The sequence below is a fragment of the Drosophila pseudoobscura genome, chromosome 4 (genome assembly GCF_009870125.1).
Source record: "Drosophila pseudoobscura strain MV-25-SWS-2005 chromosome 4, UCI_Dpse_MV25, whole genome shotgun sequence".
Classification (NCBI taxonomy): domain Eukaryota; kingdom Metazoa; phylum Arthropoda; class Insecta; order Diptera; family Drosophilidae; genus Drosophila; species Drosophila pseudoobscura.
This window is the reverse complement of record NC_046681.1, coordinates 20,860,628-20,878,170: the sequence shown is the minus strand read 5'-3', so window position 1 is coordinate 20,878,170 and position 17,543 is coordinate 20,860,628. Positions and strand designations below refer to the sequence as shown.

The window sequence follows — 17,543 nt, the reverse complement described above, 5'->3', positions numbered from 1 at the left end:
TATGTATAAATACATGTATTACTGTAACTATATCGTGTAACTTAATCATCTGCAATGACAAGTGAAAAACTGCCCTAGAATTTCGAGTGAATCCGAATCTCCATCCCTCCTCCATTCACTCGGGGCAGTTTAGCGCAAAATTGATGTTGGACTTTGGGGTCTGGCAAAATTGCCGCACCGTTGAGGGGATATCGCCGGCCATATCCAATTTCGTTTGGCCCGGTTCGATTATCCTGCGGTGTTAGAACGGCGTGCTTCAGACGAAAGTACCTCAATGCAAGACAGACAAACTACCAGATTTGGTGGCAATATTACGTACAATTTTCACAACCAAAAACTAAACTCGCATCTTTGTACACAGTCTTTGTTTCTACTCGTATCTGTAGTATATATATATCTCTCTCTGGTAATCCTATTGAAAAGACTCTGTAAATATTTCATGGCCGCATTTAATTTTGTAGAGTTGCTTTCCTCTTATCACTTGTTCTTGTTTTAAGGGTCGGGAATGCAAAACAATTGAGTACTAAATGAATTTATAGATTAGATAATGGATAATACTTAACAGAGTTAGCAGAATAGGTCAAATTTGTAATATTGTTTTCCTTAATTACTATTTTTTGTATTCCATTTTAATGTTCTGACATCTTAACTTTTGAATAATGTCGCTATGTGATGACTTATTTCCTACTGCAGTGGGTGAAACGGACAATGTAGCTGATATTAATTCAATTCTAGTTTCGAATTTATATTTTGTATGTACACAGTTTTAGGTATTCTTTCGTAAAGTGCGTCTAAAAATGTCCAGACTATTCTAGTCTATAACTAGTTGTAAAACTAGTAAAAACATTGTTTTTTTTATGATTTTTGTAGTTTTAATGTTTGGCTCTTTTCCAGAACTCCGAAATTTCAGTATAAAGTGTTTTATATATAAAAAAAATTTAAAAATTAGTTTAAAGATGAAATTAGAAAAATGGTATAAAAAAATAAACTGTGATTTACAAAGTAAAGATTAAAAAAAAAAACAGGTGGACGATATCCTTTTTAGTTTCGATTTTAGTTTAAATTGGCCGTTTCACCCACAGTGCACTTTGCCGTCTTTTAAATTAAACCTTGTTAAAATCTTGAATAGAATTTTCGTTAGACCAATTTTTAGTATCATTAAATTTTGAAGCTCCGATATTCTTACCTGTACAGCTGGGTATGGTATAGTGAAATTTGGTTTGCATTCCTCGACTGTAGTCAAGTTTTAGTCAACTGGTGGTGGTCATTTATTATCGATTATCGGTTATTTGATGTGATTTAATTTCAATATTGCTCTAAATGTAAAACTGTCAACATACAATGCACGCGTTCGTTTGAAGAGAGTACAAAAAAGAAAATAGCTACCAGTTTTCGTTATTAATTTTGATGGGCTTTAGGTGTTTGCGAAAAGAAACCCAAATTATGATTAAAACTTAACTTAGTCCACCAATCTGTCTGTCTTTGCGCTGGGCGACACGCGAGTAGCTGAACAAATTGCAGTCACTGTATTACTAAAACCCGACACACACCCATACCAACGGCGTAAATGTCTGCTGGGTTCAGTTGAAAGCGTGTCACATTAATTTTGCTGAGCGAAGAGTCCCCTGCGTCCGTCCTCTTTCTCTTTCTCTCTCTATTTCTCTATCTGTGTATATCTATATATAAATGGTATATGTCTATCTTTGGATTATGTTCTGCATGCCCTGAGTGAAGAGTATGCTTACCCACCCGATAAATTCCAAAAGGACGCAGGCGATGTGCTGGATTTTAATTGCTTTTGGCATATTGTATCTCCGAAATGAAGGCACATCACAGTTATCGATATAACTGTTGGACTTTTCGGTCCTTGTCTTGCACCATACACTCTCGTTCTTTCCACATGCATATGTATAACTGCTATAACTTTTGATATCAGACCGAATCGCATAACATACGCGTCTTGTACAATCCACACAATCCGGAGGGCAGTATCACCACCAACCACCACCTCGACCACACCATTTCTCAAAGCATCCGAAAAGAAGGATTCAGAAGAGATCTATGATAATGTTTGTTTTCACAATTTTGTTTAGTGTTGATTATTTAATCATTTTTCAAATCGAAATAATCAATAATGCTTTCTTAGTTGCAACTACTTTTGAAAAGTTTAAAAAGTATTACAAGATCGAAAAGTTTTCAAAAATAAAATTAATTTTAAACAAAATAAAAACAGAATTTGATTTGCCAAAGATCTTTGAAGCTTTCGACCAAAGTTGATTCTTTTTTTTTTGTATTTATATATAATCTTTGAGTAAATTTATTAAATTGCAATGTTTATATTCTTCATAAGCTTTAAACAATTTTTGTTGCATTTACTATTTACTAAAGCTTACGGAATATAACAAATTGTTTTTCCTTATCCATTTTCTGTTCGTTCGGCAATTAATCACACAACTACCTAGCTAATGCCTCTACTATACTTAGTGCAAATGCAAAAAAAATCAAAAAAACCGACAGGTTTGCCTACATATGTTAAATCACTTTTAATGTTGTAACGCCAATGGAAAGTAAAGCATAAAGGAAGAAAAACGAAAGATATATTTAGCCATCTTGTACGAAAAACGTTTCTATACAAAAAAAAAACCAAAACCAAAAACAAATCAACAAACAAAGAGCAAATTATATAAGCAATTGTTTAAACTCTTTTGAACAAAAAAAAAAAACAAAAAATCAAAAACAAAACTGCATAACGATAATATTTCTAGTTTAATGTTTTGATTGTTCTATTCTTTTTAAATTAATTTATTGAAATTTTAATAAATCAAATAAATGGAAAACAATTGATTGAGTTTTTTTCTGGGAAATACACTTCTGGACCTTTTTTCATTAAAATTTATTTTACCGCGTGGTATTATCTTTTTCTTATACCAGTTATACATTGTATAAGACTCTCTCTCTAGCTTTCCAGCAGCTTGGGATTTCGTCTCATGCGTACATGGTGCCTGGAAATCCCTCAAAACAGATTGATGACACATGGTCTATTCCCAGCCAGTCAGACTTACTCAAGTCAGCGATTCACTCATGGTATAGAATGCTCAGAATTTTCTAGAGGTCAACCAATGATATTTCTCAAAGAAATTAATTAAAAGTGCATAATGAAATATTGATTACCATACTGAATAAAACAATGGGGAGCCCTAATTAAGTATGGTATTATATTTTAGCATTTATGGGTCAGACATCTATGCGTAGTAGGCCTCTGTATTCGTATACGTATTTGTTGTAACTGTTTGTGGGAGTCTTTTCAGGGGCTTGTCATTTGCAGGGCCGTCGAAATGTTCACAGCCCACTGGAGCTGAAATGGTCACCTATATTTGCAAATTGGAATTGTTTCTTATAAGTTGGAATTATAATAGCCGGATTAATATCGCCATAGCGTGGGAGCTGGCCATCCATGTATCTATTAACATTATTCGGATAGCTTAGGGAGCGTGCCAAAATTTACTTAGCTTCCAAGTGCTAAACCGCCTTAACCAACTGACTAATTCAAGTTCAGTGGAATTTCAAGAGAGTGAGAGCAACTCTCACGCAACCCGTAACCCGTAACCCGTCTCATAAAGTTGTCTTGCCCAAGCCGCTGGTGTTCAGTCGACTTTTAGTTTCGTTTCGAGCTTCCTCGCGGGCGGTTGTATCGCACAAAATTGTGTAGTCTTTTAAAAGGTGTGTTCAGTGCTGGTTCGAGCTGCTGACATTTTATAAAAATTTGGTCAGCAAATCAAATCAAACTCTTTGTGGTCATAAAAGCCAAAACTAAACCAGGGCCAACACACAAAAGATTCAAGACACAAACTTTGATCAACTCTTGCCGGCTCGTCCACACAACTCAATTCAAGTCAGTCAAGTGACAAGGTTTGCATAACTCTTTAGAGTTGTATAGTACAAAGACCCCACTCCAGGCCTCCATTGCCGTCTACTTTGCTTGTAAGCCCGAAAAAGCTGCAAACCAAATAAAAATATCAAAGCAAAGTGTTAAGTAATAGCAAATAAAAATTAGGCAGAAACTGGAATCAACACAAGCCAAGCTTAAACAAATCAGAGACTATTAATTTATGCCTGCAAAAGTCAATTAGTAATTATACCTGCATTATACGAGTATGTGTATACTTAGACACGCCCACAAATCAAACTGGAATCGATCCGAAACAGGGCATTTATGAAACCCCCGCCCCCAACTGACTCACATACAAAACTCGGAGAAAAAAACCGAAAAATAATTTTGAAAATACGTGTATTAAAATGCCCGGACGATGCCAAGATCATAAATACAATTTATTAGATGGAACAATCAAAGAGAATGGCGGTCGAGACAGGAGAAGCTCATTGAAATGCTAATGTCCGAATGACTGGACAGAGACTCAACGTGAATTCAGATGATGAGGCCGAGTCGAGTGCTGAAGATACAATAATGGTTAAGATACACCTAAAAAAATAAAGAGACAGAAGAGTGAGTGGTGGGCCAGACAACTTGAGAAATGGTGAAGCAGGAGAAAGGTTTGATTGGATGCGTAGATATGGTTTCTTGCAATAACAGTTTGAAGAGTTGTTTTTTTAATAGGAGAAACAAAAATAAGTCGGACATTGATCCAATTCTATCTAGAGTTAAGAAACAGTATAAAAATAGCTCGAAAACCTAATCACACAAGATTTTCGTTCAAATAAGATACAAATCTGATTAAGTAAAATACCAAAATCATCTTTAACATGTAAAGTATATTTGAAATGGCAGTAGACCCTCATCAATCTTAAAAGAATCGGAGACTTCAGAGAGGCACTCGCTAAGTGCACCTCAAAGAAGGGTATATAAAAAGTGAAAAACTTCCCCAAACATGTCTTGATTTCTTTGGTTAGATAATGAACCATGAGACTCACTTTTAGCCAGAAACCGAAAAAAAAACTTTGTGGTTTGGCAACTTAACCAGAACAGACCAACAAGACAACTTTCAAATAGTTGAGAGAGACCAAGCCTGAGACTGCGAGACTGAGTCAGAGCCGAAGAAGGCCAAACGGGACGGCGGGGGCTGGGCATGGGCCTGGGCCTAGTGACAAGATCGAGAGAGATACTCATATTATTAACTGACTATGATCTGGTTATGGCATGGACAAGGCCGTTGCGGCTTAACGGAAGCTTAACCAGCCATCCATCCGTATAATTTTAATTGATTTTTGTCTTTGCAGTTAATTGATTGAAGCCATGATATATACCTGGATTGGACTCCTCCTGCTATGGGTGGTCGGAGCCCTGGCCAATGATAATCTCCACGTGGCCTTCGAGTGGCGGGAAATGGACTTCAAGTATGACACCTCGGATCAACGCTGGGCGGCCATCGAAAAGGGAGACTTTAAACCCGCTAATGTTATACCCTTTGGCCTGGAGGTTTACAAGCACCGACTCTTTGTGACCCTGCCTAGATGGCGGGCCGGAGTGCCGGCCTCGTTGGCCTACCTTGATCTTAATGGTAAGCGAATGAGTTGCATTGTTGGCGCTGCAAGTAGAAGCAGCAGCTGCGGCCACATTTGAATTTAATTGCAGTTGCTTTTTCTGTGCCAAGAACTGATTTAAAATCTCAGCAATTGTTTTGGATTGTCTGACGGAACTGTCTGTCTGATCAACTTGACCATCCAAAACAATTCAGTTTCCTTTCGCACTTGCCGGGCAATTACCATAATTCCGCACGCTGCAGCGTGCTGGCGTCATTAACTGCCTGAGAGCCCCCACAGCCCACTCGGGACATAGCTAATAGATTCAAAGCTCGTTTGGTTAACTGTGGGGGCTGTGAGCGGACAGTAACCATAGACATTTGGTCATAACAAGTGCCAAGATTGTTGAGATGGTGCTACAATGTTTTCGATACATGGTCGTTTATCATTTATTTATGTTCTCCAAACGGAGGTATTGATGTAATGCCTCTGACAACAGATCTGGTCCGTAGAAGGAAAGTATAGATAGATAGACATAGATACATCAAGTCGTAAAGAAAGTATGTATTCGTTAGAATTTTATAATATTTGTCTCTACATCTTTGATATGGAAGTGAATTATGTACTAAAAGATTTTCAGTTGAAGTTAATTAACATGAAAACGTATATGTTAGTGACCCACTCTGAACCCCTCAATAAAGCTGCTCTACCCTTTGCTGACTTACAACAAAGCGGATTGGAAGTTGCCGCAACCACAAGATCAGCCTCAGCTAATTAACAAGCTGAACAATCAGCCCCCATACAATTAAAAGCCAGCGCCAGAGTGCAGTCAATGTCAACGAAGTTGGTTTGATTAGTCATCTGGGAGGTAGTCACCCAGTGAATACCCAAATGTTGTCGATATTCCAATTAGCAGAAGCCGAAAAAAGCAAATGCAAATGACTTAGATCACAACAACAAAGTAATTGAGATTTAAAGAATTTGAGATCATTAACCCAGAATGAATGGAATTATATTTATGAAATTCTTTCTCTTTTATAGATACCTCGACTAAAATGCCTGCTCTGAAGCCGTTTCCCAGCTGGGAGGCCCACAATCTGGCTGAAGCGGAACCAGAATTGGTTTCTCCATTCCGTGTGCGGGCCGATCGCTGTGGCCGGCTGTGGGTATTGGATCTACGTATCTCTGGCGTCCTGGAGAAAACAAAGATGTATGGAGCACCCCAGCTGCTGGTCTACGATCTGCACAACGATGACCTGCTGCGCCGACACACGATCCCCGCGGAACAATTCAAACAGGGATCTTTTCTGGCAAATCTGGCCATAGAAGATGGGGACTGCGAGAACACCTTTGCGTATGCGGCGGATCTGGGTAGTCCCGGTTTGGTTGTCTACTCGTGGAAAGCGCAGGAATCGTGGCGCGTGCAGCATCACTTCTTTCATCCAGATCCCATGGCCGGGAACTTTAGCGTGAATGGCATCGAGTTTCAGTGGGATGATGGCCTCTATGGTTTGGCGTTGTCCAAGCCTATGGAAACGGGCTTCTCCACGCTGTACTTCCATCCCCTATGCTCCACAATGGAGTTCTCTGTGAGCACATCGGTGCTGCGCAACAAGACTCTGGCCACCTCGGCAGAGATCTATAGGGATTTCAAGGTGCTCGGCTCTCGTGGTCCCAACACCCAGGCTGGGGCTGAGTTCCTGGATCAGGAGACTGGTGTGCTCTTCTATGCCCTGCCGAACTTGAATGAAGTTGCCTGCTGGCGTACATCTCAGGACTTCACCCATAATGCTCAGAGCCGCATCTTTAGGAACAACGACAGCATGATCTTTCCCAGCGATGTAAAGGTAGATCAGGAAAAGCGTCTCTGGGTCTTGTCCAATCAGCTGCCAGTGTTTATCTATGACGAGCTGTATGCCGGATCGATCAACTTCCGCATTCATACAGCCAGTGTGAAGGAGGCCATCGAGAACACAGCCTGCGAGAGTAGGACTTCCCCACTGCCGGATATCATTAACAAGTTAGGGGATATCCTCAATACAAATGTCATTCTTAAGTCGACTTCGGATGCCTCCCCGATGTCTGCCAGTTCTCTAATGATGGCCACTCTCGGTCTACTGATGAGCTTAAGGCTCTTTTAGATCCTTCCTCCAGGATCATCATCTCCCTGTCATCTGTATTATAAATAGTTCTTAGCTTTGCTTGTAATGTTGATTAAATGTAAGAAATTTATTTGATAAGTACTTTTATTATGCTTAGGTAGGATATATGGAATGCCAAGCCAGCTTGACTCCTTCTATTAATACCCAGACTTCTTCTTATAGACAGTGGACACAGCCACATCGATGGTTTCACCGCTGGTCTGGGACTGACCATCTTCTGATGTTTCGCCCAATTTGCTTTTCTCCTTCTGCTGCATGCGCTTGATAAAGCCTCCACAAAAGAATAGAGTCATCTGGAAAAGAGGAAAATCAAATGATAAATATAATAGACGCCATAACGGATATATCCTACATGTTCCAGTATTCCAATGAGTCCTAAAACCGAAAGACCCAACAGGAAGCCCAAAGAACCACCTATATCTGCTATAAACTGCGTTGTATCGTAACTTGGGCGCTCTTCAATCATCTGTAATGGGAAAAACCAATCATTAAATGCTCGATATGTCATTTACCATCCATACCGATATCAATTTGGTTGTATAGTATATATAGATTAGAGAGCGGGGCTCTGGCTGGTTAAAGACTTTACGGCTCTGTATGAAAGTTGTGTAGATTCGGGACTGGCAGGGTTGAATGCAGTCACAGTCAAAGTCATCCTCATTCTCATAGACCCTTAACACGGGAAAAACTATTAGGTGGGAACAATTCTTCAAGGGATAGAACCTTACTCCTTATAGTCCGCTATTAGATTCCTCATAGATAGGGAGTCATTGCAGGGCTCATTGACAATCTCGTGCATCCAAGGACCCGAACACTTTGACTCATCCGCCAAATCCTGCCAGATGCAATGATCCCCGCACTGAAAAAAGGTTAAAGTTTAGCTGAAGGCAAAAATTCTTTCGTTTAAGAGTACCTTCAAATCACTGTAGCCCTCATCACTGGAGCAGGGTTCCTCGCGAGTCTCCACATTCGAAAAGTATTGACTCTGGAGCTTGATCTCAATCTCCTCATTGATATTCACGAAAACATATTCCACACGTCCCGAGCCCTTCATGTTGATTTCTTTGGGTGAGCATTCGAAAATTTAAGGTTTCATTTTAAAGATGAATTTGAAAAGATTTTACCTGTAAAGTTCTCTCGTTTATCGTGAATGAAGACATGCCAGCCTGATCCTCCAGTGTCCACGTCACTGGTCGAGGTTGTGGATCTGGCATGTTCTAACATCAGAGAGTAGCCCACAGATTTGGAGACTCGCTTGGTGGGTGCCTTCGGGCGTAGGGTATAGCAGCGACCCATATAAAAGTGCAGACTGCTGTCGATTTCTAGATCTAAAAGGCATGTGGGTGTGTGAGTATTCCTCTAACATATTGCTGAAACTGTACCCACTGTTCTTATCACCATTTAGTCCGTAGAGGATAAAGGTGTCGTCGACGTCATGGGTGGAATTCTCAAAGAACTCATCTAGGGATATTTCGCCAAAAGGATACTTCATCCAGCAGGTTGCATACTTTGGATGCGGACAGTATGCTCCAGACAGGTTCTACAAAAGAACAATCATACTTAAGGGAAACTGCTAGGGTTCCTATATGACTAACTCACCGTGAGAACGTCCTCTCTGTAGGGTGGTTCCCGACATATGGTTATCGCTGGCATCTCAATTGTTTCGTTTAGGTTGTAGTACGAGTGTGTAGAGATCGGAGGATCGTAGAGTTTTGCAAAACACTCGTAGAGCTGGACAATCACCACGATGCTGCAGGCGAATAGCACCAGGTAGCGGATGAGCTTTGCTGGATCCCTCAGTAGCCAGGCCCGCGTCTCCGACCAGTAACCCATGTCGAGTGGAAAGTGAAACTCAAGTGAGGTCTCAATGGCACTTTTCGTGTTTCCAATTTCTGTCATGGCTACGGCCAGCCTGCACAAGTTCTCACAGCTGGTCAAGATAAGCGTAATATTGATTTATGCACCATGGTGTTGTTTAGCCCCTAGATAAAGCAGGCGTTCTGCTCTCTCTCTCCGTCCATCCCCATTTTGGAGGGTATAATCTATCAGGACCGCTTGTATCTCTTGTTTGCAAAATGTTTTACGAGTAGCACAGGCAATTCAAGCGTAACATTACCAAAACATGCTGTTTATAATTGTTTTGCGCCTGGTGTACGAGTATCCACTCCTATTTCGCATAACCGTATCGTGTCTCCGGTTATGGCGGGTATATACGCGGTATGTTTGCAGTATCTCTAGCTGAAATCAGCGCCATGGTAACCAATTTATGGTTTTATATCTGGTTTACTCACTGGCGGCTGCATGTGCAGAGAATTTTGAGGCATTACCTACGGGTTCGATCATGGGGAATCGTTGATCCTCTTCACTGAAAAATCGAAGTGAATCAATAGCTTAGATGGGTGCCATATAACGTCTACATACAGAAGTATTTTCTTGTTCTTTGGTATAAATAGTACTAAGTATTAAGAAAATAAGGTGAAATAGATTATGGTTCATGTCTAACATTTATTTTAGGAAACATTCAAATATTCATTAAGTTTGTTTACTTTTTAATAAACAATCATATCCTTCGATGATCCAAACCTTCTAAAATAAAGGAAAGGATACACAAGTTTGAATTGATATTGTTGATTAAATATTCCTTCAAAATATGTTTAACATTTTACAACTTTTCTATCATCTGTACATATTGAAATATTTATGTGTTGACTGCTCTTTTGATATCAGGATATGTGGATAACCACTTAAATATTGAGTGTAAATGATCCCTTAATATCTTTCAACCGGCTTAAGCTGAAAGATCGCACCAGATATTCTTCGTTTCATTGAATTACATTTTCTACTTAGTTATGGATTTCTATCTAATGATTTCACACCTTTCCACTTGCTAATTGGGCTCCTATTATCCAACTTATATAAAACCCCATTCACCTAAGCATATACGAGTATACATAGTTTGACCTTATAGACATCCCCAGCTAAATCTAAGCAAACACCTAGACTAATGCCCAGCCATTGGCAGGCTATGTACCTACACTGCACGGTATACAACAGGCCATATAAACAGATGTACGAGTACCTACATATCTACAGATCTCAAGCTTTTTGCAGTGGAAAAATATATGAAAGTCAGGCCAAACAATGCGTAGAGGATCCAGCAGCCAGCAGTCAGTGGGAGAATAAGAAGCCCCCGAAAATAATAGCCGAAACATTCCTCAGTTGTGACGTTAAATCAGAGCAGATGAGACCTCGCCACGACCGACCCACTGCTATATATTGTACCTAAGCTCCTATATACTTGTATAGCTAGCACATAGAGGGAAAGTCAAAGAAGGAAAAGCAACAAGAACAAAATAAAAACAACAACAAAAAAAAAAGAAAAGAACTAATAAACAAAAAGAAACTTTCGACTAAAAATAGACAAATTGAAACATTTCGAGAGATGAAAACACCAATACACTACGTGGACATGGACGTTCTGACGAACACGAGCAAAAAAAGTGTTGCTTTACTGCTCAGCCGCACAAATACGCATACAGATACAAATACAGACACAAGAGAAGCTCGTGTATCTGTGAGATATGTTGACGGACTCATCGGTCCGTACCACGTACCACACGGCGTATGCGTTCGTTCTTTCTCTAGATTTTCGTATAGTTAGTGCCCAGGACGCAGTCACACAGTCTTTCGCCAGATGCGTCTGTGTGCGTCTGTATCTAGTAAATTTTAGATATTCCTATAGATATATATCTGTACGTATAGCTAGCGCAGAAGCGAACAAACTGCAGAGTAGAGCGAAGAAATTGTTCGCTTGTGTTGAACTTCTTCGCAACTAAATAGCTTTTGTTTTAAATTTAGACCACAGCGGCGTCTATATTAAACGCATATGAAATGTTTTTTAGATTTAGTAGGTATGCTCTCCGAGGTATATAGAGGATCCACTACCTCTACACCTCTATATTATTATAGACCCATATGTTCGCAATCTGCCCGCAGATCCAGAGCTCAGAAGTTATCTACCTGATGCTGCTCCTTCTGCTGCTGCTCACATCTTTTGAAATTTTGGTTACCTTAACTTGACCACACAACTTCCTAGAAATAACCATATATTTGTACAGTAAAAGCTCCTTAGAGTGGATAGTACTAGTACCTCTGACTCCCTGAGGAAGGTGTTTTAAAGGACTTAAAAGTGTTCTACAAAACATGTTCACCCGAAATCAAAAGATTTCTTTTTCAGAGATCTTCACTGTGAAAACATTAGATATATGTATCTCTAGATTGGATATATAGAACAGTCTTCTTCTGCTCCCGACCCACATAGATGGGTTCCTTTGCTTTCAGTGGAGTATGAAATATGTTTTAAAAATACTTTTTGCTTGTCGCTCATAAATTTCTAAAAACGAAATCGAAAAATACTTTTACAATCTGTTGCGTACTGACTCATTTCCATACTGTCTATATGGTCTGTATATGATTAATCAGTCTGCATACACACATTACACACAGGGGCGTCGTCTGAAAAGGGGCCTGAATACCTCCTTCTTTCTCCCCAAAAGAAAATTATTTTCATTTCTCGTTTTCACTCATCATTAATAAAAGTCTCGACGCTATATAGACTTCGATTATTGCATTCCGCTGCACTTGAGTTTTATATAGTAGTTGCTTCTGTGGATGATTTGGCTGCCTGGCGGCTGCTCGGGCACTCAGGCTCGGGTGCCGTCGATTTAATTGGGTGACAAATGCTTACAGAAATAATTCCTAATGCTCCACACATCAGTGACTAATACTTAATGATTCGATGTGATTGCCTAATTAATAAGCAATATATGACAACTGCATATTCATATCTTCAAGTGTATATACATATGTACATATGTATGTATGGTGAAGCTAGATCCTCTGCAGATTGGATTTACATTAGATGCGTGTGTGGTTTTTAATTGAGCCCCGGCAATTAATCATTCGGGACCCACACGAATCGGACATTGATCGGACAACCAGCTGAGGCCTGGAAAACATTTAGGATTGCCAAAATATATAAACAAATTGTTGTACTAGAAATATAAACAGTTTTACCTGATTTTTTAGTTTAGAAAATATTGTAGTTTCCTTTGTTCAATGTGTTCTATACTGGAAAAAATTTTAAAATGATATCATAGCTTTATAGAAATCACTACCCCTTCCGTTTTGTATTTACACAGGTGTGTATATGATGTGTGCAGAACCCTTTTCATAAGTAATTTTCTTAAATATTTATTAATATCATTAAAGAATTTTTCTTTATAGTTTTAGTTCTATTGGAGGACGGTAGAATATATCATTTTTTGGCTGTAAATCCACGCTCAAAGTAAACATTTTCCGGACCTATTTAATTTTCATATTTTGTATACCTATTCCATCTTCTCTTACAACTGTCTGAAACTAATGATATATGTAGCTTGTCCTGAAATAGTTTAAGAGTATGTACTATAGAATAGCTAAATTATTGCTATATTTTATGGATTAGAATGATCCATTAGTTTTCATTTATTTTAATATCTTACTTGCAAAAAGAGACGATCTATCAAAAAAGGTTGACTTGACGTCTACCATATTCAATCAAAACAAAGAGTCACAGAGCTGATCATTATTAATATTTAACTATATTATCAACCACAATGGGCTCTTCCATTTGCAGTTGTCAGAATTCCCATCCATTGTTTCCCCTTCGGAGGGATTCTTTAGCTGAAATACTACCAGAGATATTCAGCCAGACCCACTCTTACATAATCCGGGCGTAATGCAGGAAGTGTTCATTCATTTTTCATGACAGGCATTATAGGCGAAAGCGAGGAGCGCATGGGCACATGTGCTACCTGGCAACGGTCCTCCCTTCCCCACCGGCTCTCCCCTTTCGAGAATAATTTGCAAAATTAAGAGAGAATTCGGGTGTTGGGTGTGGGCATGGGAATACGGTTCACTTTGCACGGTGCACCGGAGATGCGATGCAGATGCGGCCGAGTGCCCGACGTTGACCGACGAGCGGCGAACGTCAGCCCGACGATAGATATTTTTATATCGACAATTTGGATAGGTTCCAATGCATTTAGACGAGAGTTATCTATAGAATATGTATGTATTTTGGTCACGGTTGCCGTTTTTAAAATATTTTCCCTCTGTACCAATTGCTGTTTCAAAATTTCTCGGGAATACCATTCGACAGAAAATTCGGGCAGGGTTACTGATTCTATCTTAAAATCAAAACTGATGGGGCGGGATATATGCCTGTGTCGTAACCTTTCTGGGTGTCGCATTTACCCACAGTATCACAGTGTGTGACATGTGCGGCCAATGCCGAATTCGATTTCTAGAGTACCCTAGAAAGTATGTATATTAACTAAACATCTTGCATTAAAATGATTTTAAAATTAAGACCGTAGTCAATTAATACTATACAATGCTTCATATAAAGCTAGTAAAGTTATTCATTCAAATTTGCTCGGGTTTATAATATAAAGATCTGGATTTTAAAAACCTTTTAAAAAACCCAGAAGATAGCGTTTAAGACCCAATAAAGTATATATAATCGAGTCATACAGCTATCTCTGTCTTTCCGTCCGTCTATCATTCCATCCGTCATGTTTGACGCTTAGTTCTCAGATACTATAAAAGCTAGAGCAACCAAATTTGGTGTGAAGGCTCCTGTGATGTTACACTGAATGAAGTTTTCCTCAAAATTTCGCCAAACTGTGTGCGCGGTGTGGCGAAGGGAAGCGAGATTAAACGTTTGGTGTTGTTGTAAAAATGGAGAAAAAGAAACAGGTGTAAAAAAAGTTCACTCATACTACTTATACTAACTGAGTATCGGGTATGAATGTAGTGCCGCGGCCCTATCCGCATAACTATTATTTCTTAATATTCAATCTTAGTTATTAATGTATCCTGTTTGAAACCATTTACAGAAGTCCGTTCTATAAATGTTCTCTAAATGAAATCACATCAATTGTAAGGAAGTTTACTTCAATAATAAGTAAGTAATAAATAAACTCAGGATATACAACTTTATGTACATTTATTTAAGCCTGTGTCGGTCAGACATGAGTTAAAGTATTCAAAATTATAGTACTACTACTGATAGACATTGTCTTTTTTTTTTTTTAATTTTGAACTAAATTTCATAAAATTTGATCCATATATTTTGCGTCTCTTGGTGTCAATATTATGATTAATGTTCTTTACTTGAACATTTCAATATTAAGTCGTAGAAATCCACACTCAATCTGGTCCACTAACCTATATATGGGGTATATACGCATGACGGTGATCTCCAACAGAAACGTGTTCCTCTGATCTGCTTTTGTGTCTTCATCTTCATCCCCCAACCCCTCTCTCGAAATGCCTTTCAATGTGTCTTCTAGTTGGCATCCACGACGGGTGCTGTTCTGTAGTGGTGGCGTTCATGATGGTGCAGGTGGGCACGGTACGAGGAAACCTCTCACATCGCACTCGGGCGGCAGCTTTGAAATAGCCCATTGGATGCAATAATTGTTGCTGCCTCGTGTAGACAGTCGGCACCACCACCCCATCTGGCCCCCCTCTACGCTCTTGTGGCTGCCCCAACTGATTTGAGGGAGGCCGCCCATGCCAAAGAGACCAAGAAGAAGAAGCATCTTGACACTAAAATGCAAAATTGCTTTGCGTCAATGAGTCAAAACCGAAATGTGTTGGGCTCTTTGATAAAATTAGGAATAGAAGAATAGATTCTTTGTTGAGGTTTTTGCAGGGAAAGTCCCTGAACAAGAACACGCAAAGATGTTATATTGTTTTGAGAAAGCCAACCATCTGGAACCACTTTTTATGAAACAGTTTAGAGTCCTCCCTCGGGATAGACCGTATTTAAAGATATATATTCTCAATATATAAATAATAATAATAAATCGTTGTCTTTGAAATGTCTACCTCTGGGAACATAATAATAGATGCCTCCTTGGGCTTTCCAAATATACCATATCGTGCTATGAGTCTTCGAGCTAGACTTGAATTTTATTTTGCGGAAGGGAACAATCTAGAAGCCAATCTTAAGTACTTGTCTGGGATGACCCATAATTTATGACCACTAAATGTTCGTTCTATACAAACATAATAAACATGTGCAGATCTCTACCCTATATATTAAAAGGCAACTTAACTTATCGCCTTGCAAAATGTTCCTTCTGTTCAAAAGATCATGCGAAATTCTGCTTCAGTATGGGCTTTCTCGGGTTTTGTTCGTATTTTTTTTAGTATTCGAAAATGTCGCATCGCAGATTCTGTTTCAGCGGTAAAACCATCAGCAAAAGAACCGAAAAACCAACAAAAATTATGATAATTTTATATGTGCGAAAAGAAACGAGAGCAGAATAGGCATACAGATGCGGATCTTGAGGAAGGAGAACGCACACATTTGATGAGAACTGAAACTTGGGAACTATAAATATTCCTAAAATGTTTGAAAATTGTTTTTGTCAGAATTTATTTGTTGTTTTTCGTTTTTTGTTTTTGTTAATTCTCAAATATTTTGAGCATTTGAAATCATTACGAAAAGTATTTTTCAGCGATCCCTTGATGTGGGTGTATCATTTTATATTTTTCTTCTGATTCAGCTTATGCTTCTCAATTCTATATCATATTTGATATTACATATATTTTCATTATGCCAAAGATGCTGCATTCTGTAATTTTTGTAATTTGCTTGCAAATTATGAATAATTTCGTTGTCGGAATTTGACAGTTTTGTTTATATTTTATTTTAAAGTGTGTAGCTCCTCAATTCTGGTGGCATTTATCATAATTGTCTATGTCGGCGGGCCGGGTCAGGCGCTTGATAAATGCCCGACAAATCGGGAGAACATGGGTTTCATAAGAATGCATTTTGTATCTGCCAGATACGAAACACTCTTGGGATTTTAGCATTGAAAGCTGAAGATTTTCGCATTGCTCTGAAGGACGCCGACAACGTTGATTTGATTTGGCATTTCTTCGCTATCGTATCTATATCTAAAGTATCTCTCCACATCTATGTGTCTGTAGCAGATTATCTGAGTATCTGTCTATCTTGAAGTGCATCTGTATGCTATGTCGCTGGCGCTCGTTTCGTATTCGTATTCGTATTCGCATTCGTATTCTCATTCTCTCTAGCCCATCGATGTTTTTTTGAAGTTCACATTTTTATTTTTGGCAGACAAGGAATCTCTATGTTTTTGTATTCCTAGTATATCATCGATCATTTCTTGATAGATATGGGTCTGTAGCTTGCGGCTTTACTTGTTAACCAAGATCTAGATGGATTTACCTACCGATCGGTAGTGATCTTTATTGATCTAATTGGATTTCTATATCCGTATAGACAGGCCGAACAGCTGTTGGCATCGGTAGAACTGTTGGACAGCCACTGAACTGATCTGTGCGATGGGGGGCTTACCTAGCGATCGTAAAGAGATCACCGATTAGAAGGAAGCAGCACCCACCACAGCTACCTTCTCTTTCATCTTCACCCTCCACCGATCCGTTGGGAGATCAAATTGGCATTGAGGTGACCAAAAACCAAAACCAGAACAAAAAGCGAAAAATGATCACCGAGAAAAACAAATAAAGAACCCCCGCACCAGAACACACATGTGCATGTAGAAATGATATGTGAAACAAATAAAAATTAAAGCTTTTCCACACCAAAAGATAAAGAAAATAGAGAGAGAGACCAAGAGATTGAGAGTGAAGGATTTCTTCTTGTCATTGAAATGAATTTGACTTAGCCCCTGAGAGAGTGTTGTAGAGAAAGCGAGATAGCTGTCCTAGGAGAGCTTCCGATGCTCACACAACCGTGCGACGGTAAGCTTTCGGCTCTCACAGCGGTCCTGCCTGCGATTGCATCATATGCTCCACTCA

At 39.1% G+C, this 17,543-nt stretch overlaps 2 protein-coding genes and 1 long non-coding RNA gene across 7 annotated transcripts; 1 reads left to right on the top strand and 2 right to left on the bottom strand.

The window, feature by feature from the left end:
* Positions 1-1,229: 1,229 nt before the first annotated feature.
* On the bottom strand, positions 1,230-2,210 carry LOC26534083 (uncharacterized). Of its 4 annotated transcripts, none has more exons than XR_001451135.2 (2): positions 1,746-2,210; positions 1,230-1,697 (listed from the first exon to the last, which is right to left on the bottom strand). It is a non-coding gene; the product is annotated as an uncharacterized lncRNA (long non-coding RNA). The 4 variants fall into 4 exon arrangements; XR_001451136.2 differs by having other exon boundaries at positions 1,230-1,676; XR_001451137.2 differs by having other exon boundaries at positions 1,750-2,210.
* A 1,393-nt stretch (positions 2,211-3,603) lies between these two features.
* Positions 3,604-7,710, top strand: yellow-b (L-dopachrome tautomerase yellow-b). Of its 2 annotated transcripts, none has more exons than XM_015180463.2 (3): positions 3,604-3,720; positions 5,236-5,516; positions 6,520-7,710. In XM_015180463.2, exons 2-3 carry the CDS (start codon positions 5,252-5,254, stop codon positions 7,617-7,619), a joined length of 1,365 nt encoding a protein of 454 aa, XP_015035949.2. In that variant the 5' UTR covers positions 3,604-3,720; positions 5,236-5,251; the 3' UTR covers positions 7,620-7,710. The 2 variants fall into 2 exon arrangements, with proteins under 2 accessions (XP_015035949.2, XP_001356537.3); XM_001356501.4 differs by lacking the exon at positions 3,604-3,720 and adding an exon at positions 3,742-3,892.
* On the bottom strand, positions 7,693-10,075 carry ppk17 (pickpocket 17). Its single transcript, XM_033379572.1, has 8 exons — positions 9,240-10,075; positions 9,027-9,180; positions 8,765-8,968; positions 8,554-8,702; positions 8,369-8,499; positions 8,162-8,312; positions 7,993-8,106; positions 7,693-7,933 (listed from the first exon to the last, which is right to left on the bottom strand). The coding sequence occupies exons 1-8, from the start codon at positions 9,537-9,539 to the stop codon at positions 7,778-7,780; spliced, it is 1,359 nt and encodes a 452-aa protein (XP_033235463.1). The 5' UTR covers positions 9,540-10,075; the 3' UTR covers positions 7,693-7,777.
* Positions 10,076-17,543: the final 7,468 nt, after the last annotated feature.